The sequence below is a fragment of the Astatotilapia calliptera genome, chromosome 23 (genome assembly GCF_900246225.1).
Source record: "Astatotilapia calliptera chromosome 23, fAstCal1.2, whole genome shotgun sequence".
NCBI classification, from domain to species: domain Eukaryota; kingdom Metazoa; phylum Chordata; class Actinopteri; order Cichliformes; family Cichlidae; genus Astatotilapia; species Astatotilapia calliptera.
The window spans coordinates 4822171-4843699 of NC_039323.1; the positions used below are offsets into that span (position 1 = coordinate 4822171).

At 38.6% G+C, this 21529-nt stretch overlaps 1 protein-coding gene across 3 annotated transcripts; it reads right to left on the reverse strand.

Moving 5' to 3' along the window:
* Positions 1-5762: 5762 nt before the first annotated feature.
* bsg (basigin) lies at positions 5763-20887 on the reverse strand. Of its 3 annotated transcripts, none has more exons than XM_026158543.1 (9): positions 20658-20887; positions 12904-13254; positions 11109-11277; positions 10264-10352; positions 9436-9575; positions 8885-9158; positions 7228-7240; positions 7028-7100; positions 5763-6892 (listed from the first exon to the last, which is right to left on the reverse strand). In XM_026158543.1, the coding sequence occupies exons 1-8, from the start codon at positions 20719-20721 to the stop codon at positions 7040-7042; spliced, it is 1161 nt and encodes a 386-aa protein (XP_026014328.1). In that variant the 5' UTR covers positions 20722-20887; the 3' UTR covers positions 5763-6892; positions 7028-7039. The 3 variants fall into 3 exon arrangements, with proteins under 3 accessions (XP_026014328.1, XP_026014327.1, XP_026014329.1); XM_026158542.1 differs by having other exon boundaries at positions 7228-7252; positions 20658-20886; XM_026158544.1 differs by lacking the exon at positions 12904-13254 and having other exon boundaries at positions 7228-7252; positions 20658-20881.
* Positions 20888-21529: the final 642 nt, after the last annotated feature.

Here is a 21529-nt window from a genome sequence, read left to right on the forward strand (position 1 = left end):
TTCACTGTAATCTTTATCAAAAATTGAAAGAACAATTATATGTCAATGCTGGATGTGTGTCCTTTCAAAGTGACACTAAATAACAGAACTCAGGCACATCAGGGAATAATCCAAAAGGCGGATTTATTAAACAAAAACAACATACAAAATATCTCTAACCCATACTACATAACCTAAAAAGAAACAAAGGGACACTTAGAAGCACAAGAAAACAATACTGAAAGGGCAAGAGACACAGTCCAAACATAATCCACAACTAAAGTGCCAAAAGAACAAGTCATCCCACATAGCAGACGGGTCTTGCCTGGATCTGGTGTCAAGCCGGCACTGCTGGCTGACTTCTGGCATGGTAAGATGGCACTGTTTATGTGATGGCATGCCACATTTGGCCTGATTGGGTGAATGTGACATGTTGTATAGAGCACTTTGAGTAATATGGGTGAGTAAAAAAGTGCTGTATAAGAATCAGTCCATTCACTGTCTGAACAGAGTTTCGTCATGTTACTTTTGCACTATTATGTTCCAGCACATGTTGTTATTACATGGCTTACATGGCTAAGGTACACATTAGGCTGACATCTGGGGCCAGAGCTGAAACTGTTCTGGGCCAGCACAGGGCCAGCAGTGTGTCTGCAACTGGCCTTGTGCTGGCTCATGTGTGGGCCACCTCTGGTAAACCAGATCTGGGCCACCATAGGGCCGTCATTCTTTGCGGTACGCAGGCCATGTGTAAGCACATTGTGTAGGACAGATCCAGGCCATACCAATTTTGCTATGTGGGAGGAATTATGTAAAAATAGAAACATCATAAAAATGAAAATGAACATAAAGTAAAATGTACTGAAAAGAACATCAGTATGGCCATCATTATTTGCTTGGAAAGTCTAAAGTTCCATGGCTTTGAACAGCCAGAGAACACAATGCCCAGCTTAGAATGACTAAAAGTAACTTCTTTTAACATTCTGTCATTCTGCTTCTATATCAAAAATCCACTAAAAATAGTCATTTGAAAAAAAATATTTGCCACTTTTCATCAGTTTGGATTCCTCTGTTTATAGCAATTTTTAGAAAAGAATCGAATACCTTTGTCACTATACAGTTGTACAGTGAGATACAGAGCATCTCCTACTCATTGCAAACATGCTGGGAGGGTGGCTCTATCCACCTTAGTGCAGCTGCTGTACCATACTGTGATGCAGTAAGTTAGTAGGCTCTCAATGGGCGAGTGGTGGAAGGGTGAGCTGTAGTCCACAAAGAGCATTCTGGCGTAGCTCTGCCGCTGTTCTAGGTGACTCAGCACCGAGTGGAGGGTGATGGCATCTTCTGTGAATCTGTTTGCACGGTATGCAAACTGGTGGGGGTCGAATTCTGGGGGGAGGTAATCCTTGGTGTGCTGAAGGACTAGTCTCTCAAAGCATTTCATGATTACCGGTGTGAGGGCCACAGGGCAATAATAGTTCAGGCTGGTGATGGGAGACTTCGTTGGTACTGGGATGATTGTGGCTGATTTTAGACAGGATGGGATGGCTGCTTCATCCAGTGAGAGGTTGAAGCTTCTGGTGGAGATGAGGGTGAGCTGGTGGGCACATGGTCTTAGCACTTTACCACGTATTCCGTCTGGACCGGCCGCCTTCCTGGGGTTCACTGCTAGGAACACACATCTGACATCGTGCTCCGTTACAGTGAATGGAGCGGTGCAGGAACCAGGTGAGGATGAGGATGGGAGCAGGGCTGAGGCAGATGAATGCTGCTGTTGTGGTATTTCAAAGCGGGCGAAGAAGCTGTTTATTTCCTCTGCTAGCTGCACACTCAGGTTTTCTGTTTTCACAGTTCTGCCTCTGTGGTTTATGATGTCTGTTATTCCATGCCATGTGTTGTTGCTGGACAGGTGGGACCCCTTTTCAGGTCAGCTCGAGCAGACCTGTACAGAGCTCTGTCAACAGACCTACAGGGAGTGCAGAATTATTAGGCAAGTTGTATTTTTGAGGAATAATTTTATTATTGAACAACAACCATGTTCTCAATGAACCCAAAAAACTCATTAATATCAAAGCTGAATGTTTTTGGAAGTAGTTTAGTTTGTTTTTAGTTTTAGCTATTTTAGGGGGATATCTGTGTGTGCAGGTGACTATTACTGTGCATAATTATTAGGCAACTTAACAAAAAACAAATATATACCCATTTCAATTATTTATTTTTACCAGTGAAACCAATATAACATCTCCACATTCACAAATATACATCTCTGACATTCAAAAACAAAACAACAACAGATCAGCGACCAATATAGCCACCTTTCTTTGCAAGGACACTCAAAAGCCTGCCATCCATGGATTCTGTCAGTGTTTTGATCTGTTCACCATCAACATTGCGTGCAGCAGCAACCACAGCCTCCCAGACACTGTTCAGAGAGGTGTACTGTTTTCCCTCCTTGTAAATCTCACATTTGATGATGGACCACAAGTTCTCAATGGGGTTCAGATCAGGTGAACAAGGTGGCCATGTCATTAGTTTTTCTTCTTTTATACCCTTTCTTGCCAGCCACGCTGTGGAGTACTTGGATGCGTGTGATGGAGCATTGTCCTGCATGAAAATCACGTTTTTCTTGAAGGATGCAGACTTCTTCCTGTACCACTGCTTGAAGAAGGTGTCTTCCAGGAACTGGCAGTAGGACTGGGAGTTGAGCTTGACTCCATCCTCAACCCGAAAAGGCCCCACAAGCTCATCTTTGATGATACCAGCCCAAACCAGTACTCCACCTCCACCTTGCTGGCGTCTGAGTCGGACTGGAGCTCTCTGCCCTTTACCAATCCAGCCACGGGCCCATCCATCTGGCCCATCAAGACTCACTCTCATTTCATCAGTCCATAAAACCTTAGAAAAACCAGTCTTGAGATATTTCTTGGCCCAGTCTTGACGTTTCAGCTTGTGTGTCTTGTTCAGTGGTGGTCGTCTTTCAGCCTTTCTTGAACTGAACATAAGTTCCCTGCAATTTCTGAAGAATATTACAGTAAATCTGGCTGAAACTTGGCCCAGACGTACAGCAGGTTTCCCAGAGGAGGGATGTGTTGAAAGTTGGACATCAACTACTCAGGATGATTTTTAATGAATTTCTGACATTTCCTTAATTGTATTGACTGTATCGGGCTGTTTCATTGTAATTTGTGTGTGCGCGCGCGCACGTGTGCGCGGGTATAGGCTTTCAATCGGCACATAAAGCGAAAAGGCGCTACCGTAAAGACTGGTGTAAAAGCGCAAGGAAATTTATGCGGCGGATAAGAGGCGGCTGGCTTGACCGCGGCTCACAAATGACGGCTCACTTTACCGCGGTCTCTGTTCGGTGGTGTCGAGCCAAACGGACTTTAACGTGTGTTTGAACGAGCTGACGGTTCACTCGTTAAGCTGAAAGAAAGAAAGATGCTTTAATCACAGGAGTCACACATGTGTCCACTGTACAATCTGGGAACTCTTGTTTAGCACTCGTAATAACACAGACACTAAATCCTCCTTCTCTTGTGCTATTTTGTAGCAGTGTATACACCTGAGACTGTCACCTGTCTGTCTGTCCTGCACTCTCTCTGTTTCTTTCTCTCTGATTGTGGAATAAAAGTATGAACATGTATTTATAAGTTAAACTTATGTTTGAATCCTGCAGCTTATCACACATTTGATTTCCAAGTGCAAGTGTCCAGAGTGAGGACCGACTGCTTTGCACGCCTGATGATCCACCAGGACAAACTCAGCAGTGTGTGAGGAAGAGGAGGAAGAGCCAGCAGCAGCTGACAGATGGAGAGAATAGACAGACTTTTCCCTGTTTGTGAAGGACTGCTAGGAAAGTTTAAAATAACTCATTGTCTGTCCTGAATCAGTCTTATTAGGTAATGTTCAAATAATTTTATCATTCCAGTGTTTTCTGTTACACACTATGAAAGGCAGCAACATGTTTAATATTCAGAAACCTAAAGTATGTATCAGCAGCAGAATGGACCTCAAAATAAATGTTTCAGTTCTATGAAGCTTTGAGTATTTTGGATTAGTAGAACTGCTGTGTTTGTTGCATCATATTGCTGTAATTGTTTATACATTCTGAGGTAAGTTGATCTATAGTGTTACATCATATTCTATAAGGATGTTATGCGTTTGTATACTTTCTGCTCAGTTTTGCCATTTAGCAGAAGTCAGCCTGTTTAAGGCTCTGATATCTATTCTGTGTGACTTAAAGCAGTTATGACAAGGTCTGATTTTCTCACCCAATAAAGGAATATTTCATATCAGTCTACTCTTCATTTTATCAGAAACAGTTTTCACAGCTCATACATTTTCTTTTTACACATATGTAAGCATTAAGCCAAATGTAATGTAATGCCAACATATTAAATGAACATTTTTTGTGTATAATGCATCTATATATACACACACACTGTCAAAGATACTTGTCTTTGAGTGAAGATTTAAGGTGATAGGCAATATAAATAACTGCAACTTGAATCTTTGACCCAGAGTTCGAGCTCACTGCTATCTATCCATCCATACACATCTAGATATATCTATATCTATCATAATCTGACAGTAAATATAATATTGGCTCAACTATTCAAAGTGATGTCATGACAAAAATGATTGACCAAAAAAAAAAAAAAAACCCCAAACATTTTTTCTCCTTCATTTATGTCACACAAAGCTGTATGAAACGTTTCTCGCGGTTAGTATCATGGTTCCTAGGCAACCTGAGTAACGCGACGAAGGCTAGACCGTCCCATTTCACAAGCCTCTCACTTCCGCACTTCTCGTACGTAGTATGCGTACTTTAAGCGTGCGGTCTCTTAATTGGCACACAGCCCATGACAAATGATTAAACACAGACACTCATGACAATTGTGTGTGTGTGTCTGTCTATGCACTACTGTTTTGTTACAAATGCAGCAGGTAGGAGACCCAGTGTGTTTGACTACCCTTAAAAAAATGGAAAAGAAAAAAAAGCTGGGAACAGGAATTTGAGGTCAACCATGTGGACAATCTGCTTCATGTATCTGCCATATCTGAGTTCCCCTTTTTGTAAGTTTCAATTTGTTGGTAATTTAAGCACATTCAAACTGACTTTGTACATTTCTGCAAAGTAATAGCATGTTGTTCAGGTTATAACCTGACTTTAAAGTCAGTGTTGAAGGGAATAAGTAAAGCTGAACTAGGGGTCAGTCAATTTTCATTCAACCCAAGTTCTTAAGAAAATACCTTCATTTTATTTTATAACAACAGGAAAACTCAAATCATGATTGAAAAAAAAAAAAAAATTAAAAAAAAAAAAATCAAGTAACCTCCACACCCAACAGTGAAATGCTGCCCCCTGGTGGGGACAGCTTGGAATTCTGTGAAGAGTAAATGCCTTAAGAACAGGTACTTTGTTTCAGTGAGTGAGCTGGTTTAGAAAGAAACTGATTATTTTTTGTTATAATGGGAAGTTGCTGCCAAAATTGATTATAAAAGTTGACATTTAAATATCAAAATTTGTTTCTGTTTTTTGTTCAATGAACCTTACCGTCCAAAATAATCTCAATGTATTTTAGTGTAACCAATTAAGCTATAATGCTGTTAATTTCATTTACAAACCCCAAAGAATAAAACTTGGATACGACAATAATAAAATACTTAAATACGTTTCCATTAAATTGCAAGACCAAGTATTTTCACTTTAGGATTGCTTTCTATTGTAGCTTACCATTTCTAAACCACTTGAGTAGCTGTAGTTGAGTAACAAGACCAGACAAATTTTAATACCTTTAATTTATATTGTGCAAGTTGTACAGAGATGTTGTTGTTCCATGTAGAAGGAAAGTACAACAATTGACACAATTCTGGTTGACTAGGTCTCTCAAACTGTGCAATTCCGAAATGGTAATATCCAATCACAACACTACTCTTGGTTAAATGGAATATATGGCTTCTGAGTCATCTATACAATGAAGGGGAAGAGACAAGGATCCAACAGTCGCACACAACCAGTTCTGATCACACTGAGCGAATAAAACTAAAACCAATATTTGTCAGCAATTTGCCTGTATAAGTGTGTAGCATTAAAAGTTGCATTTGACAAAAGCAACATCTCTTGCACTTGGTCCTTAAACTTCAACCGTGTATGTGAAGTCGGCAACAAAAGCATCGATGAGAAACGCAATCTAAAATATTTAAATAGGGAAAAGCTTAAAAAAAAAAAAAAAAAAAAATCCTATTCAAAACACTAGTTTCTTGTGGTAATAAAGGTAGCACACATTGAATCTTAGCTATTATTTCTGCAGCAACACATTAAAATTTAGTGGTAGGTAACAAAATGCAAAAAAGACAAGAAATGGTGGCTGTTAAGGCAAAGTGTAAAACTCTGCTAAGGGAGGTTTGTGGTGAAGGGACAGAACATGTGAATTCAAATGCCCTTCATTATTTTCTATTCAGAGTGGCAGTGATTCATTAGGATCAAAACAACTGCTCAGATCCTTTAATTGCATCTTGGTTCGATTTATAGATCACCATTTCAGATCGGAGAATATAAAACCAATGACTGATGACTGAGGTCAGTGCAGGAAGCATCAGCATTAACAGAAAATAACCACAAACTACGCATTCCTCATGTGAACACTAATGATTTTTGCAACAACACACGTGGCTAAAACAGCATTTAAAAACTCATGCAATATTTGCCCCATAGTCTCAAGCAGAAATTTCACACTATGTTCTCTGGCTGCACAATATGGAGAGGGATATAGAAGAAACCAAACCAAGAGGAAATCATATTCTTTTAAACATTAAACACCCAAGCACAAAAAGGTACTTAAAATTGCAAGGTGCACAGTATATTGTGCCACACAGCAGCTGAATCCTGGAGTGTCGTCTGGACATCCATCTATGCAAGGGGGGGGAAGAAACTTTTATTTTTTGAAAAAAATAAATATATATATCCCATTCCTTACAAATAAATTTGCAGACACAGACTAGCCCACAAAATGCATTATTAATTTTAACAATTATATTAACTCACCTCTTTCAGCTTTTAGTTAGAGTTCCTTTGCCTCACATTCTTGTCTTTGTGGTTAGCATTAGAATTGCTCTTCCTGAAACACATTGAACAAAATGAGCTCCAACAGCAGCGTTTGTGTCAATTTTATTGCTATAGCACATTTAAAAGCAACAAAGTTGACCAAAGTGTTTCACAAGGTAATTAGCAAAGATTTCACTTACAGAGGAGCAGATCCTGAGTCATCATCTGGACAGCAAAACAGGATCAATGACAAATGGAAAAAAAACAAAAACAAAGTTAAAATGTTTTCTCTGATTGGTGTGAGAAACCCACGCCATCCCCAGCCCACAATGATAGTAGCAAACGTTTTAATCGGTAACATGACTGCAATGGTGTTATGATTAAATCCAACTAAACACAAATAGAAGCATGCCCAACTGTTGCATTTCTGACATTTACATAAAACCCATTTAACAATTACAATCATTTGTTCTTAGTCATATCATATAATGTGGCTTTTGGCATGTCGTGTAATAATGTTTAACGTGAACATTTTTTTTTTTGCACTGGCTTGATTCCCCCCTTTGTATCACAGAGGCTCATGCAATTCAAGCAAAGGAAGACTAAAGGAAGACTACAGTGCACTGCTGTGGTAACAACAGTAAACACCTTTAAAGTGGCAGAGCTAACACACATCCTTGTATGTCCTCTGGCCATATTCACACCCGAACAGCATGTATTCACAGTATGGCAAAAAGTAGGCTACCTCTGCAGCCAAATGATGAATGACACAAATGGTATATGATATACTGATCTTGAGAAGGTTGCCTATTATGTATCATGCATATAGTACAAGATGCACAAAGCATGCAAACAAATAGTTGAGACCTCTTTTCAACCTACCCAAATTCATGTCAAACCATTAGAGCAGTTTAAGTGTCTCATTTGACTCTTTCATTGGCTCAAACACACGTGTTTAAAAACCAAAACAAAGTGAAAGAAATATTTGAAGCTTGCGCTGTAAGATTAAGGGCCAGTGAAAGAGTGAACAAGTCTTTGAGCGCATTCCTCTTAGAAGTGGTTACTATGAAAGCAGTTCATTCAGACTCCCACTGCCTTTTCCACGCGGTCATCTCAGTTCAACCACTTCAGTCTGACATGCAGTTTTGTTCACTTACCAAAATGCAAAATCAGCAGCGAACAGAGAAGTAAAAATGTAAATAATAAAAAAATAAAATAAAATTTCTAACACAGATTCTTTACACAGTGGTGGCAGCTATTTCCTGATCTTTATTTTCAAAATGAAAAATAATAGTTAAAAATAAATTAATTAATTAATTAAAAAAAAAAAAAATTCAACTACATCCTGCATCTCTCCATAAAAACCAACACGTTGCTTTCATAGTCTCAAAGGGCATTCAATTTTCTGATCTCATTGCTTAGTACACTAGGTCTACAGTTTGAAGTGTTCTGGTTTTAATTGTAGTTAAATGACTTATGAAAAAGAACAAGTCTTTCCCGCAAAAAGAGGAGCTGCAGGTTGACAAACAGCCGGTAGCTGGTATTACACAAAAACCATGGAATAATAAAATGGTATGTAGTTTTTTCTACTAAGAATTCCTAATAATATCAAAATGGCCCAAAAGGTTTTGGAAGTCACCAACTATTGCAGCCAACCGGCAAAGATACTTGTGAGGAGTCACTACATAATGACTTCAGCTTATGCTGATATTTGCAAGGGAACTGTTGAAATCCCAGCATTTTCTTCATTGCTAAAAATCAAAGATGAAGGCAGTGTTGCATCATTGTGCTAATTGCAATTTCAATATGAAATAAATAAGGATGTAATGAGTGGTGTAGGGGACATAGCATACATACCGTCATTGACCTCATCAGGCTTTCTCCTCTTCTCATAGATAAAGATTATCGTGACAAGGATGATGACCTCTGCCACGATGCCAAGAAAGGGCCAGAGAGCAGCCAAGCGACTGCGGACACGCAGGTTGATTTTGTCAGTAGCTACGCCGAGTTCGTTACTTCCAGAGCAAATGTAATGCCCGAGGTCACTGTCGATGTTCAGGTTGTTAATGGTCAGACTGGTCTTGTTGGGGGTATTCTTGATCTCATATTTCTCAGTTCCATTGGTGATACTCTGAGGGTTAGTGAATAACAAAGTGGTTAAAACCCAAAACATGTTTGTCATTCACTGGCAAACTAAGCCAGAATTATGCACAGTTTAGTGAACTGGAATAAGACCATATCTACAGTGAAACATTAAGACTGCTGATGATAATGAGGTTTTTTTAAAAAAAATATAATCGTAATGCTCAGGTATGCACTGTGAGAGCTTGTAGAAATTTCAACTTGAGACAATATTAACTAAAGTGTTAGTGAACATTAATATCATTCTGAGTGTGACAGAAACTCACAACTTGGGTTTCCTCGTCGTTCTGCTTGAACCAGAGCCAATCAGTAGGTAGTGGATATCCATGACTCACACAGACCAGCACAACTTTGTCATTTTCATTGCCGTGCTCAGAGTGCTTGTAGGCAGCGACATGGGGAAGTGCTACAGCAAGAAATGGTACATTAATTTAAACTACAATATGACAGTAAACAGTAGATTAAATAACCCTATTTCACATAATTATTATAGGACACCTAAAAACAGAAAGCAATACATCATTTAAAATGCTCTCAGACATATTTAAGTTCTTCAAATAATTCTGTTATGTGGAAACTGATTTTTTCCCCTCACATGAAAGTAACATCCACCCAGTTTGTAGCTCCAACAATATAGATTTTTTTTTTTTTATAAAAACAATTGAAATAATTGTGTTAATTATGGTGAATATTAGCAAAGCACAATCATCAACAAACATCATCGAAATAGTCAGAAATAACAGGAAACGTGTATTCCCTCCCCAACCTGCAAAGCTCCTCTAGAAGTCAGGGAGGAGAAAAAACAAAACAAAACAAAAAAACCCACCACTACACAGTTAATGTCAATTTCACATTTTCAAGCATTCAGTATGACAGCATGGATTCATGATAAAGACCCTTTGACCATTCACCAGAGCACAACATAACGTAACACCACATGACTCCTGTAACCTAAACCAATAGTTCAAGATATTGCAATGTAGTACAAGTCTATATTTTTAATCTGCAGGGTATTATTTAAAAACTATTTGAAATTGAATAAAAAATGTTAACTTATCTCTGAAAACATCTTTGATATGCAACTCTCTACTTACTTCTGACTTCAATGGTCTGCTTCACTTCTGGATCAGTCAAGAACACGCATTCATACTTTCCACTATTGGCATGAGTGATCTTCTCCAATCTATGGAAAGAAAAAGAATCATTTATTTGAGAATAGTTTAACAAGCTTTGTTTTTTCTTTAAGACATTAGTAGCCAACAAGTGACTTAGGACCACTGCTGAAACCCCTTTAATGATGGCGATTAGTTTTCCACTCTGCCAAGTAGAAAATTCACAATAGATCTCCATTTATGCTCAAGAGCGTGGTAAAACTAAAGCTGCTTATCCACCCAGCAAATATTTCATATTTTCCCCCTTTATTACAATCGACCTTTTGTTTGGTGCTACTATCCTGTACAATCCTGCATTCTATCTCCAATGGGGAATTAAGGTCAAGCAAAGTGAGCACACAGCTTTCACGGCTGCCAAGACTACCAGTAAAGCTGCACGTCTATGCAGTCCATCTCTCTGCTAATCAAGAGCAGTGAAATGCCTGTATGGTGCCCCTAGCTCTGCTGCTAAAGCCAAAGAGAAAGTAGTGAGAGGGGGAGATCGTAGACAAAGACGAGAAAATGAAGGATAGCAAAAGGCATGTATACCAAACATAGCACTTTTTTAAGGCACAGCAATGGTAAATATTTACAAGCCAATTATACTTAGCCAATCATTTTAGTCACTCAGTGTTTCTAATTAGTTAAATATGTCTGGCCCACAAAAGGCTTCTGTTGGAAAAGGTCTCTCGCTTTACCAGCATATGGTAAACAGCATAATATTCTGCAAGACCAGCAGGACAGACCTGCCTACATGGCACATGGATGCTTTTTTTTTTTTTGCTTACTTGTGGGTAGTGTGATGTGTGTTGCCATCCTTTTTGGAGCTTTCAATGATTTTGCCATTAAAAGTCCAGTGGGAGCCCTTACTGGACATGCCGGCATCTGTGAGGTTGCAGCTGAGCACAGCAGAGGTTTGGTTGGTGACTTCAGAAGGTTCAGTGTGGATGTTTGGTGCTTAAATTGAGTAAAGAAAAGAAAAAAAAAATTGAACATAACACATTATTTATAAATATACCAAGTAACAAACAGCATTGGCTTCAAATGCATCATTGCCACTGATTGCTTATAAGATACAGTTACAATTTACATTTAGATCTTGACACTCAACAGCTGTCTTTAAAAGAAAAAAAGAAATTCTATTTGACACGATGACATCACAGGGAGGGAAAAATGATAGAAAACCTCTTCAAAAGAAAGAAAAAAATTATACACATCCTGTGAAAAATTCCCTGTGGTTCTGTTGGATTATTCTAACGAGTCAAATAACTCCACATCTCAATTTAGAGGCTACAACATAAAGATGTTGTAGAAATTCCATGTATATGACAATCCTATGCGCTCATTCACCAATGAGCAAGGAGTGGAAAAAAAAAAAAAAAGAATATATAAATAAAAAAAATTAAAAAAAACTTTAAAATTAAATGTAGGGGCAAACTATCCAACTTGCCTACTAGCCTCAATGTTGTCAGGTACACATTTATGTGTCAGCTTTGCTAAGACAATTGTTGAGTGTTGATTGGTCAAAGAAAAATCCAATGATTTCCAACTAAGCTTTAACATGTTCAAACTACTTTACAAGTTTAAAGATTAATAAGATGGGAGAAATAAAACAAAACATGATGACAAATAAACCATGAAAACAATGTGACACACGCACAAGTTCTATACAGGTGCACAGAACTTTCTGAAAAAGGTGGAGAGCTCCCCTCGTGGGAGGGAGAATGGGAATTACACTGGAAAGGTAATGAGCTACAGAAAGGTCATGGGGAAAAATTATTTAATTCATGCAGAAGAAGCAACAGCAATAAAAACTGTAAGTTTAACAGCCAATTGTGATAATGGTGAACTAAAGATGTTTAAAATGAAGCTCCAATTGGATAAAGCAACATTACTCCAAGTTCACAAAAAAGAAAATAAATAATTAATACTGGGCCACAAGGCAGAAAGATGCCCCATGGCTGAGAATCCATTTTTACAGTTAGTTGCCATCTTCTGTACCTACTGTTCAGTAGGCTATAAGCCACAGGGATGGTCTACAAGCATGAACAATAGGGGCATTGCCAGTGTTAGTACCAATTAAGGAAAATGCAAGCAAATTAAATTTCTAACAAGAAGCAAAGCTAATCTGACGCCCCTTTTTTGGTTTTATGACTAAATAGTTAAACCGATCAAATATTACTTTGTTCATGTACAATAATAATCCTGAAGGAGCCATTTGCATATTTCCAACCTTATGACCAGTATTATATACAAGAAAACCTACCATAATACTACCCAAGCCTTAAATCGAGAGGGGAAAAAAGGCATCAGATTGAACATATGTACTGTGTCAGATAATACAGGGTTAGGGAGCTATGGATGTCATAAGACGAGGTTCATTTTCTACTAGGGAACAACCTTGGACCTTCTCAGGAAAGGAGGAGGAGTGTGTTTACTGGGTGAAGCAGGATGGAAAGTTCTGGTCCGGGAAACACGGCAGAGGTATGTAACAGGAGATTAATGTCCGGGACTTAACTAATGAGGAGGTAACAGTCATCTACTTTGACTGGGGGGTCTCCTCAGGTTCACTCTGCCACTCACTTTCAATCACAATAACGTTTGCCTGCGAGCGGATCCACTTGATTTTTGGCGTCTTCTTCAGTTCATTGCGGTCAGGGTCGTTGGAAGCACGGCACTCATATGTGCCAGAGTCTTCAAGGGTCAGGCTAGTGAGGTGTATGGTGCTAGTGGCATGTGCTATATATGTGGCATTTATTTTCACACGGTCGTTCCGTGCCCCATCAAACAGCTGAGTAAAAGTCTCATTTGGCTCCTCGCCCTCTACAAACCACCACTGCACCTCAGGAATAGGGTTCCCTACAACCTCGCAATGCAGCTCTCCACTGTCATTGGTTAGCTTCATCTGAGACAAAGGGGACTTGATAAAACCCGCTGAGCACAGTTTTAAAGTAAGCCCAGCAAACAAATTGAACATTTTTGAATGTGATGGGGTTAAAGCAAACCAAATGATTTAATGAATTGATGGTAGAGTGCAATGGTGAAAAAGCAACAAAGCAGGAAAGAGAAAGAAAAACAGTTAATACACAAATGAAATAAAAACATGAAAGTAAGCACACACACTCAGAAGAGAAAAAAAAAATAAAACAGATCAGAGCATCATGTTCACCCAATTTCTGTAGAAATGTTTGTAATCATTTTGTCCTCTTATTAATGCTGGGTAGATTAATGAAAACATTGATATCCAATATAAGGTCTGTAGGTTCTGACTAGCTTGTATTGACTGGGCTGGCTCTAGGGGAAATAGAGTATAACACTCCCTTAAGCTAATCAAGTTTTAGATAACTGTTACACTTAATCTTGTGTCCATCTAGAGATTTAACCCTCTGGGGTGCCCAGACGCACTGGCGTGTCCAAAACACATGACCGATTTAAGATGAGGAACAAGCAACAAGATGCAGCCACTCCGAGTCTCCATTTAAACTATATACAAGTTGTTAAGTTGTCTTGATAGGCTACATAAAGTGAAAGAGCAGTATAAAAAGCTAGTTTTGAGACGTGAAAGATGTGTGACATTTGGTGTGTTTGCAGTATATAGTTAGTGTAGTTTATTCGTTTGTTTTGTTTTCTGTCTCAAAACAAAGAGGACACTAGTGAATGCCAAAGAGCCCCATAAAGGCAGATTTCAATGCAAATCTGTCTCCAGGTAGAAAACAGGATGAATGAAACACCTTCTGTTGTCAAGCTGGCAGGTTTTTGGCCTGTGATGTGTTCCTGTGCTTGTGGTGGACAAAAAAAATATCTTGTGGGGGTATCACATAAGGCTGGGCCATATCATACCGTTCACGGTAATACTGGTATAATGTCGGGCAACGATAAGAAAATGAAATATTGCGATAGAATGTGGGTAAAACGTGCATGCGCAGTGCCTTTGTTTTCATACGCACATGGCGGCGACAGAATGAAAAGGGCGAAAGCAGATTGTTGAATGAAACAGATGAACCAGAACTGGTTTGTAAAAATGCTGCAACTTCAGTGGTGTGGAACTGGTTTAGCTTTCGTCCATCAGATACACAACAAAACACTATTTTTGGTAGAGCATGCTAGCGGGCCATCATTATTACAGTGTTTTTTGGAAAATACGGCACACTTGAAATCAATCCTCTGAATTTTCTGAAAATCAGTGCTCCTTATAATCCCATGTGCTTTATGTATGAACTCTGGTTGTGTTTACTGACCCCGAAACGATTTTATGTGGTACACAGCGCTCAAAAATCTGTCAAATGTTTTAGTACGACTTTGCTAAGCTACGAACCTGCACCGCTTGATGGATTGTCGGAGCGTTGCGGCTATCGTAGGCCGGAGCCTCGCAGAGTGATACGTACTGTGCTTCAGCATAGTATTACAGTATTCTGTGTGTATAACCTCTTTTTAAGTTTTTTGGATATTATACATGGTTATGCTGAGGATATGTCGGCCAATTTCTACTGGCAATGCCTTTTGGTTAAACTGTCAGCGAGGAATGTGCACTGTTAACTTTTTATATAACTTTAATGCACATAAAAAAAAACAGCTGATCAAATACGTTTATTTTTTTGCACGAATAAAGTTGTGGAGTTGCAAAGTATTTTGTCTAGTGTCAATTATATAGTTATCGTAAATTTTCAAATGTATATCATGATAAAGGGCAGCACGGTGGCTAGCACTGTTGCCGCACAGCAAGAAGGTCCTGAGTTCAATTCCAACATCAGGCCGGGGCCTTTCTGTGTGGAGTTTGCATGTTCTCCCCGTGTTTGCGTGGGTTCCCTCCGGGTACTCCGGCTTCCTCCCACCGTCCAAAGACATGCAGCTTGAGGGGATAGGTTAATTGGAAAATCCAAATTGCCATTGTGTGAATGGTGTGAATGTGCGAGTGAATGTGAGTGCGAATGGTTGTCTGTCCCTGTGTGTTGGCCCTGCGACAGACTGGCGACCTGTCCAGGCCTCTCGCCCTATGACAGCTGGGATAGGCTCCAGCGCCCCCCGCGACCCTGAAAAGGATAAGCGGAAGCGAATGGATGGATGGATCATGATAAATTATTTTTGGTCATATCGCCCTGCTCTAGTATCACAGATAATTTGTGTGGCATCTTATTATGACGCCTAATTGTTCTGCAATTTAAATTTCTGTAACAGTTTTAAATGGTTGTACACACAGAAAAAAAAAAGTCTTTAAAATTTGTTATACATTTTGCATTAAAAGTAAAAATAAATAAAATTTCCTACTTTGTGGTTTTTAGATCAAGTAAGGCAAGATAAATAGTTTTTAAATGTGAAATATAAAGGTAAAATAAAAAGTAGTCAAAAACAGCCAATTACACCCTGGGCCCCAGTAGGTTATTAACCAATTTGAGTAACTTTGTATGTATTCACACAGGCTCTGTGTCGAGCATGAGCAAAGTCCAGTTTGATTAGTGTAACCCCTGCCATTGTACTTATGGGGTGGCTGTAGCTCAGGTGGCAGAGCAGGTCAGCCACTAATCAGAAGGTCGGTGGTTCGATCCCAGGCTGCATCCTGGCTGCATGCCAAATATCCTTGGGCAAGATATTAACCCCATGTTTGCCTACTGGTGGTGGTCAGAGGGCCCGGTGGCGCCAGTGTCCGGCAGCCTCGCCTCTGTCAGTGAGCCCCAGGGCAGCTGTGGCTACAGTGTAGCTTGCCATCGCCAGTGTGTGAATGGGTGAATGACTGAATGTAGTGTGAAGCGCTTTGGGGTCCTTAGGGACTAGAAAAGCGCTATACAAATGCAGGCCATTTACCATTTACAGCATGATTGCTAACCATTAATGCTTCCTTCAGCTACATTTAAGGAAAATTATTTAATTAAAAAGAAAAATCTCTGATAATGCTTTGAGGGACACTGTGTCACCGCTCTCAAAAACATCTAATTAAGCTACAAAAAGCATAAAATTATGACCCCCACTGTGCTATGGAAGAATGCTTTTCCCAAGTATGTGATCTCTCAGTCAGACTGCCAAGAATGGCTGACAAAGGTAGGTGCAGACAACCGTTAATGATCCTTCAATCCTTCAGGCCAAAGGCTGTGTTTTCATCATTCTGGTGGAAGCTGAAATTAACTGTGACCATGTTTAGGCTTTTGAAATGGGGGTCAAACTGCACCACTGCAAAGGAAAAACTTTTGAAAAGTTTTGAAATGTGATTTTTTTTAAGCCATATCTCCAAGATCTAATTAAAGGCAAATAGGGATGACCAAGCTGATGTAAAGCCAAGCCACAGCCAAACAAATTTTCTGTCAATTTTTTTTTTTTTTTTTTAATTATTGTCTTGACTCTAAGACTGCCGAAATGTGTTGAAATAAAATTTGAGTCCTTTTTGTATTTTCCATTTGTTTTTGATCAATCTAATTTATAGGATTCATTGCTCTGTTAATATCAAGTGTAGTCTTTGTAATCCAGTTGTACACTGGATTACATAGACTAAATGCCAGCATTAAGTATTAGCAGTTACACAATACCTTGGAACGTTTCGTCTTTAAAAAACAAAAAACAAAGCTTTCCCAGGTCATCCCTAAAGGTAGGTGGGAAAAAAAACAAAAACAACAAACAAACAAAAAAATAAAAAATAAAAATAAAAACACAAAAGAAGCATGCAGAAGCTTTTGATGAAATTAACACAATTTACAATGAATGAAAGAACATGAAGAAAAAAAAAAAAAAAAAGCAGATGAGGTTGAATGAAAATGTTTTTGAATGAATGAAAAAACTAAATTGTGGGCATATAACCCATCTGCTGCACAAGGTTCAAACAACAGTTCAAATGGGTGCTTCTGCCAGGCTGGTGAGTACCAAAGTATTGATAAGCAGATGGACATGTGGTGTTACTATTCATACTCGAGTGCAATTAAAGCACTCCAACACAGGAATTTGAAAATATCAACTACATGACCCCTGCCGGTGTCATAAACACATTTGTCACAGAAATGTTCATATAACACTGCACATACCACATGTTAAATCAGTTTGCCGAGTTTGGCTAATGTTAACAGCGCTCAGAGCCTGCTGTTCTTGCAGGTTAGTGTCCACCAGCCTGTACAGAATGTGGTTATGCATTGCCCTGGTTGAAGTTATGTGTCAGTTTATGCCCAACCAACTTGTATGAAACTGCTCATCTCAACATTAGAAGTACTAATTAACTGCATGGGTTTGCATAGCCGCTGACCTACTTAATGGTGTCAAGAGCTGCTGGATCTTATACATGTTTAACTTTCGTTGTACATTAATGAAATACAGATTTTTTTTTTTTTTTTTTTTTTTTTACAAACAGGTATATTTCAAGTGTCCACTGCCAAGAGTGGCAGAGTTTAGCCACCTGCAAAAAGTGCTATGTCTAAAGGGGTGTCCCTGGACTCTAAATGTGATCATTACCCAGACACCACTTGGATGCAGTTAGGCTTACATTCTCTTCAACTAAAACTACAAAATTTCCAATTTAACAATAGATATAGACCAGACAGAAGAAGAACATCTGTGACGCTGTAACAAGAGCTGCAGTTTCCTAGTTTAGAATGGCTTCTCCATGATTACCAAAGGTCACCTTAAAAGCACATGCTTTTTAAAAGTTCAAAATTAAATATAGTTTAGGCCTCAACCTCAGAGTGACAACATGAATGTCAATCCAATTCACTACAAATAGCCCTCTGCACTAATAACATGAGAATCAGTCTGACGTGCTACATTTCTGTGTACTCAAAAAAAAAAAAAAAAAAAAAAAAAAGTACATGTGGAGGATTATTTGACAATAAGCTAAAACCTGTTAGGCTATTTTCAATAGCCACATAAATATATTGACGCTTTTACACTGAACTGTTCATCCCAATTTATGTTTTTTAGTCACGTGACCATCATGGAGACCTTGAGGCCACAACATTATTCCAGCATGTGATCACTTAACACTCCATAGTACTGCACCTCAGGTTAATATTCCATCTGTTTGAAGAAAAGAGAGCTCAGAACATATTACAAAAAAAGAAAAAAAAAAAAAAAACTCTTTACAATCTAAAGAAAGCTCTCACCCAAGTATTGCAACAACTAAAAATAACAGTCCTCCCAGTAGTCTATCCCAGTTTGGTGATACTTATGTGAAGAATCCCCTTCCATACATCAGAATGAAAGCAAACAAAGAGTCAATGGATCATTAGTTGCAGGATCAAAACAGCTTTACCGAGTACTTGTGAAAAGTCAGTAATATATTGATAGATGGGGACTAATGCAAAAAGCCACTAAACACACAGAAATGTTGTCATACTCTACATTTTGCTAGTAGTCGTTAACAAAACGAGTTGCTAGTCCCAACTGAATAGCTATTCGACCTATTAACTGGCTTAGAATAGGGAGACCCAGCCTTGCTTTGTACTTTACTTGGAGGTTTGATGTAATAACTATGTATAGAAGGTGGTGGTTCTAGTAACATCTTTTTAATATTAATATTATTATTATTATTATTATCATCAATAATTTAAAAATAAAAATGGGCACAAAACTGTTAAACGGCTACAATGAATACACAGGTGATTTAAAGTCTTTGTTTAAGCATGTATTAAAGAAAAAAAATTGTTTGGAAATAATTTCAATACAAATAGCCCTCTGTAGCATATGCCTACATAAATAGGTCTCACTCCCACCCACCACCCAGATTTTGGACTATGGATCTAGAGGGCACTAATCAAATAGAACACTTTGTCCTCTTTAATAATTTGGCTACAGGAGACCCATAAAGGATGAACGTGAACACTCAAATGGATAGGAGAGAAAAAAAATCTGCCACCTTCAGCACTAATGCTTAGACGCTTTTATCATTAAAGCATAATTTTACTGAGAGCAAGTTAAGCAGACTCAAAATGGTGGCCAATAACAAAATGGGTGTGTTTTGAACACCATTCACAAAATTACTTGAACTGAATACTGAACAACTGATGTGTTAAAATTGCTTTTTTAATGCTTGCTTGCTCCCCTTCTCACTCACACAAAAACAACAACAGTCTTATCTACCCGTCTACTCTGTAGCCTACTTTTCATGCCAAAGTTAAACTAACAACTAACAAGGAGGTGAAACTCATGGGAGGTCTAGTGTTACTCGTGATCTGCTCCAGAACTGTTTTTTCCAAAGCAGAAAACAATGAAAGGCATGAGGGCTTCTGGCTCTGGCTTAAGTGCATGTACACATAACAACCAAACATACTGTGCACCGGTACAAGCTCCACAAAATTTAAGGTTCCAGTGGTTTTATCCTCTACTGGTAATCAAATTACTAACATTTTACAAGGTCTCAGTACACGGAGTTCCTCATTTCTCTGGATTGCCTTTGTGATGAAATTCTGAGCGGAAAATTAGTCATCTCTACTAAGTAGAGCTGATCAAATTTGTGTGAGCCAAAATTCAACATTTAAGATAGTTCATTAAAGAAATTTCAAGACCAGAGTTGTTCAGTCTTCCAAAGAGCCTCACCTAAAATTACCAGCTCATAATGACAATGCTACACATCGAATAAATACAGTCTTGTGACGCCTCCAATACTGGAGACTGTCTGGGTCAACCGGCTGATCGTCTACATTTAGTATGAACATGCTATCGGTATTCAAGCTGAGCAGTTTTGATGTTGTAAGCCATGGCCGATCATTAAGGGACACACAGAAAGGGCAATTTTAGTCTTCAGTAGATTGAGAAAACCGAGTCCTGTGTTCGTTAAAAAAAACCCCACAAGATAACGAACAGTACGAACTGTTAGCAAATGTTTAGAACATTACGCAACTGCCAGTTACATTTGAGCAACGTAAAAGATTAGAAGCAACTTGAAACAAGCTTATTTTCCACCATTTGTTGTAAATTAACATGTCCCACGTGACCTCACATTTACTATTAGCTAACGTTTGGAAAATCTTAAAATAACATCACCCAGAAATTGTTCGACACAAGGAGCGTTCTAAATGAACAAGAAAGAACGAGGCGAAGGAGATTTGTAATACTAGCGATATATACCATGTGTCACGAAGCGGTTGGAAGGGTTTTTATGTATCGCACAGAAGCAAATCGGCTAGCTAGCAACAATGCTACGCCTATGTTTTCGACATCATGTTTCTAACCGTTTAAGGACAGCTTTTAGGTTTTTATATAGAACGGTATTCAACATCGAGAATGAAAAATAAAATACCAAATGCGACAAACATTACTTTTACAAAGCAGGGACACTGAAATCTAAACAAATAAATTAATAACGATAATATTCGCAGTCAATGCAAAGTCTACATCTTCGAACAACATGGCTGACACAGAATTCTTACCTGTGGAGGCATCGGCTCGCCAACAGCTCAACAGAAGGGCAGTGACAGCCCACAATAACTTCATTGTTGATAATAAATATTTACTAGGTCGTCGAATAACCTCAACGTTAACCGCGTTTAGCTGAATGTTCTCTCCGCTGATTGTACGGACTGAATGCCCGGAGCTGAGCCGATGCGGTTGTCCTCCAGTTTTCACCTCACGCACACGCCCTGATCAGCACGTACACCGTGACGTTTTTAGAGGCGTGGCTACTTTTTTGTATAATTCATGCAACCCAAAGTAAAACCTTGTTCCATTTTTATATTCCATTTAATAAAATTCTATTTTTGTTTTAGCATCACAATATCTTAATACATTTGAAGTTTAGCTCAAAGCTAATCACGCCACCATTCTGAATCGCAGTCTGAAACGGAAACTCATCTAGATTAACGTTCAAAGTATGTCAGTGTTTTTAAGGAGATGTTTACATAAATTAAATGTAAGGAAAGGAATCAATAGCAGAAAATAGAAAAGAAGTATGAATAGAACTGCGGTGCCTATGAGGCAATTTAAAGCAAAAGCAGGAAATAAAAAAACACAGAGGAAAGGACATTAGAAGAAGAATAAAAAATTTCAACTAGTTTTGTTTGGGAAAACACATCCAACCTAAACGTAGGCTGTTCTTCACAGGTAAATGGCTAGAGTGAAAACAAATGGAGTTTTGGAATGAATATTAAATAATATTTAAATAAGATAATCCATCCATCCATTCGCTTCTGCTTATCCTTTTCAGGGTCGCGGGGGTTAAATAAGATAATTCTTCTGGAAATATAAAAAATACTCCAACATGAAATATTTAAATATTTTCATTTTATTCAGGTTTCTGTTATTA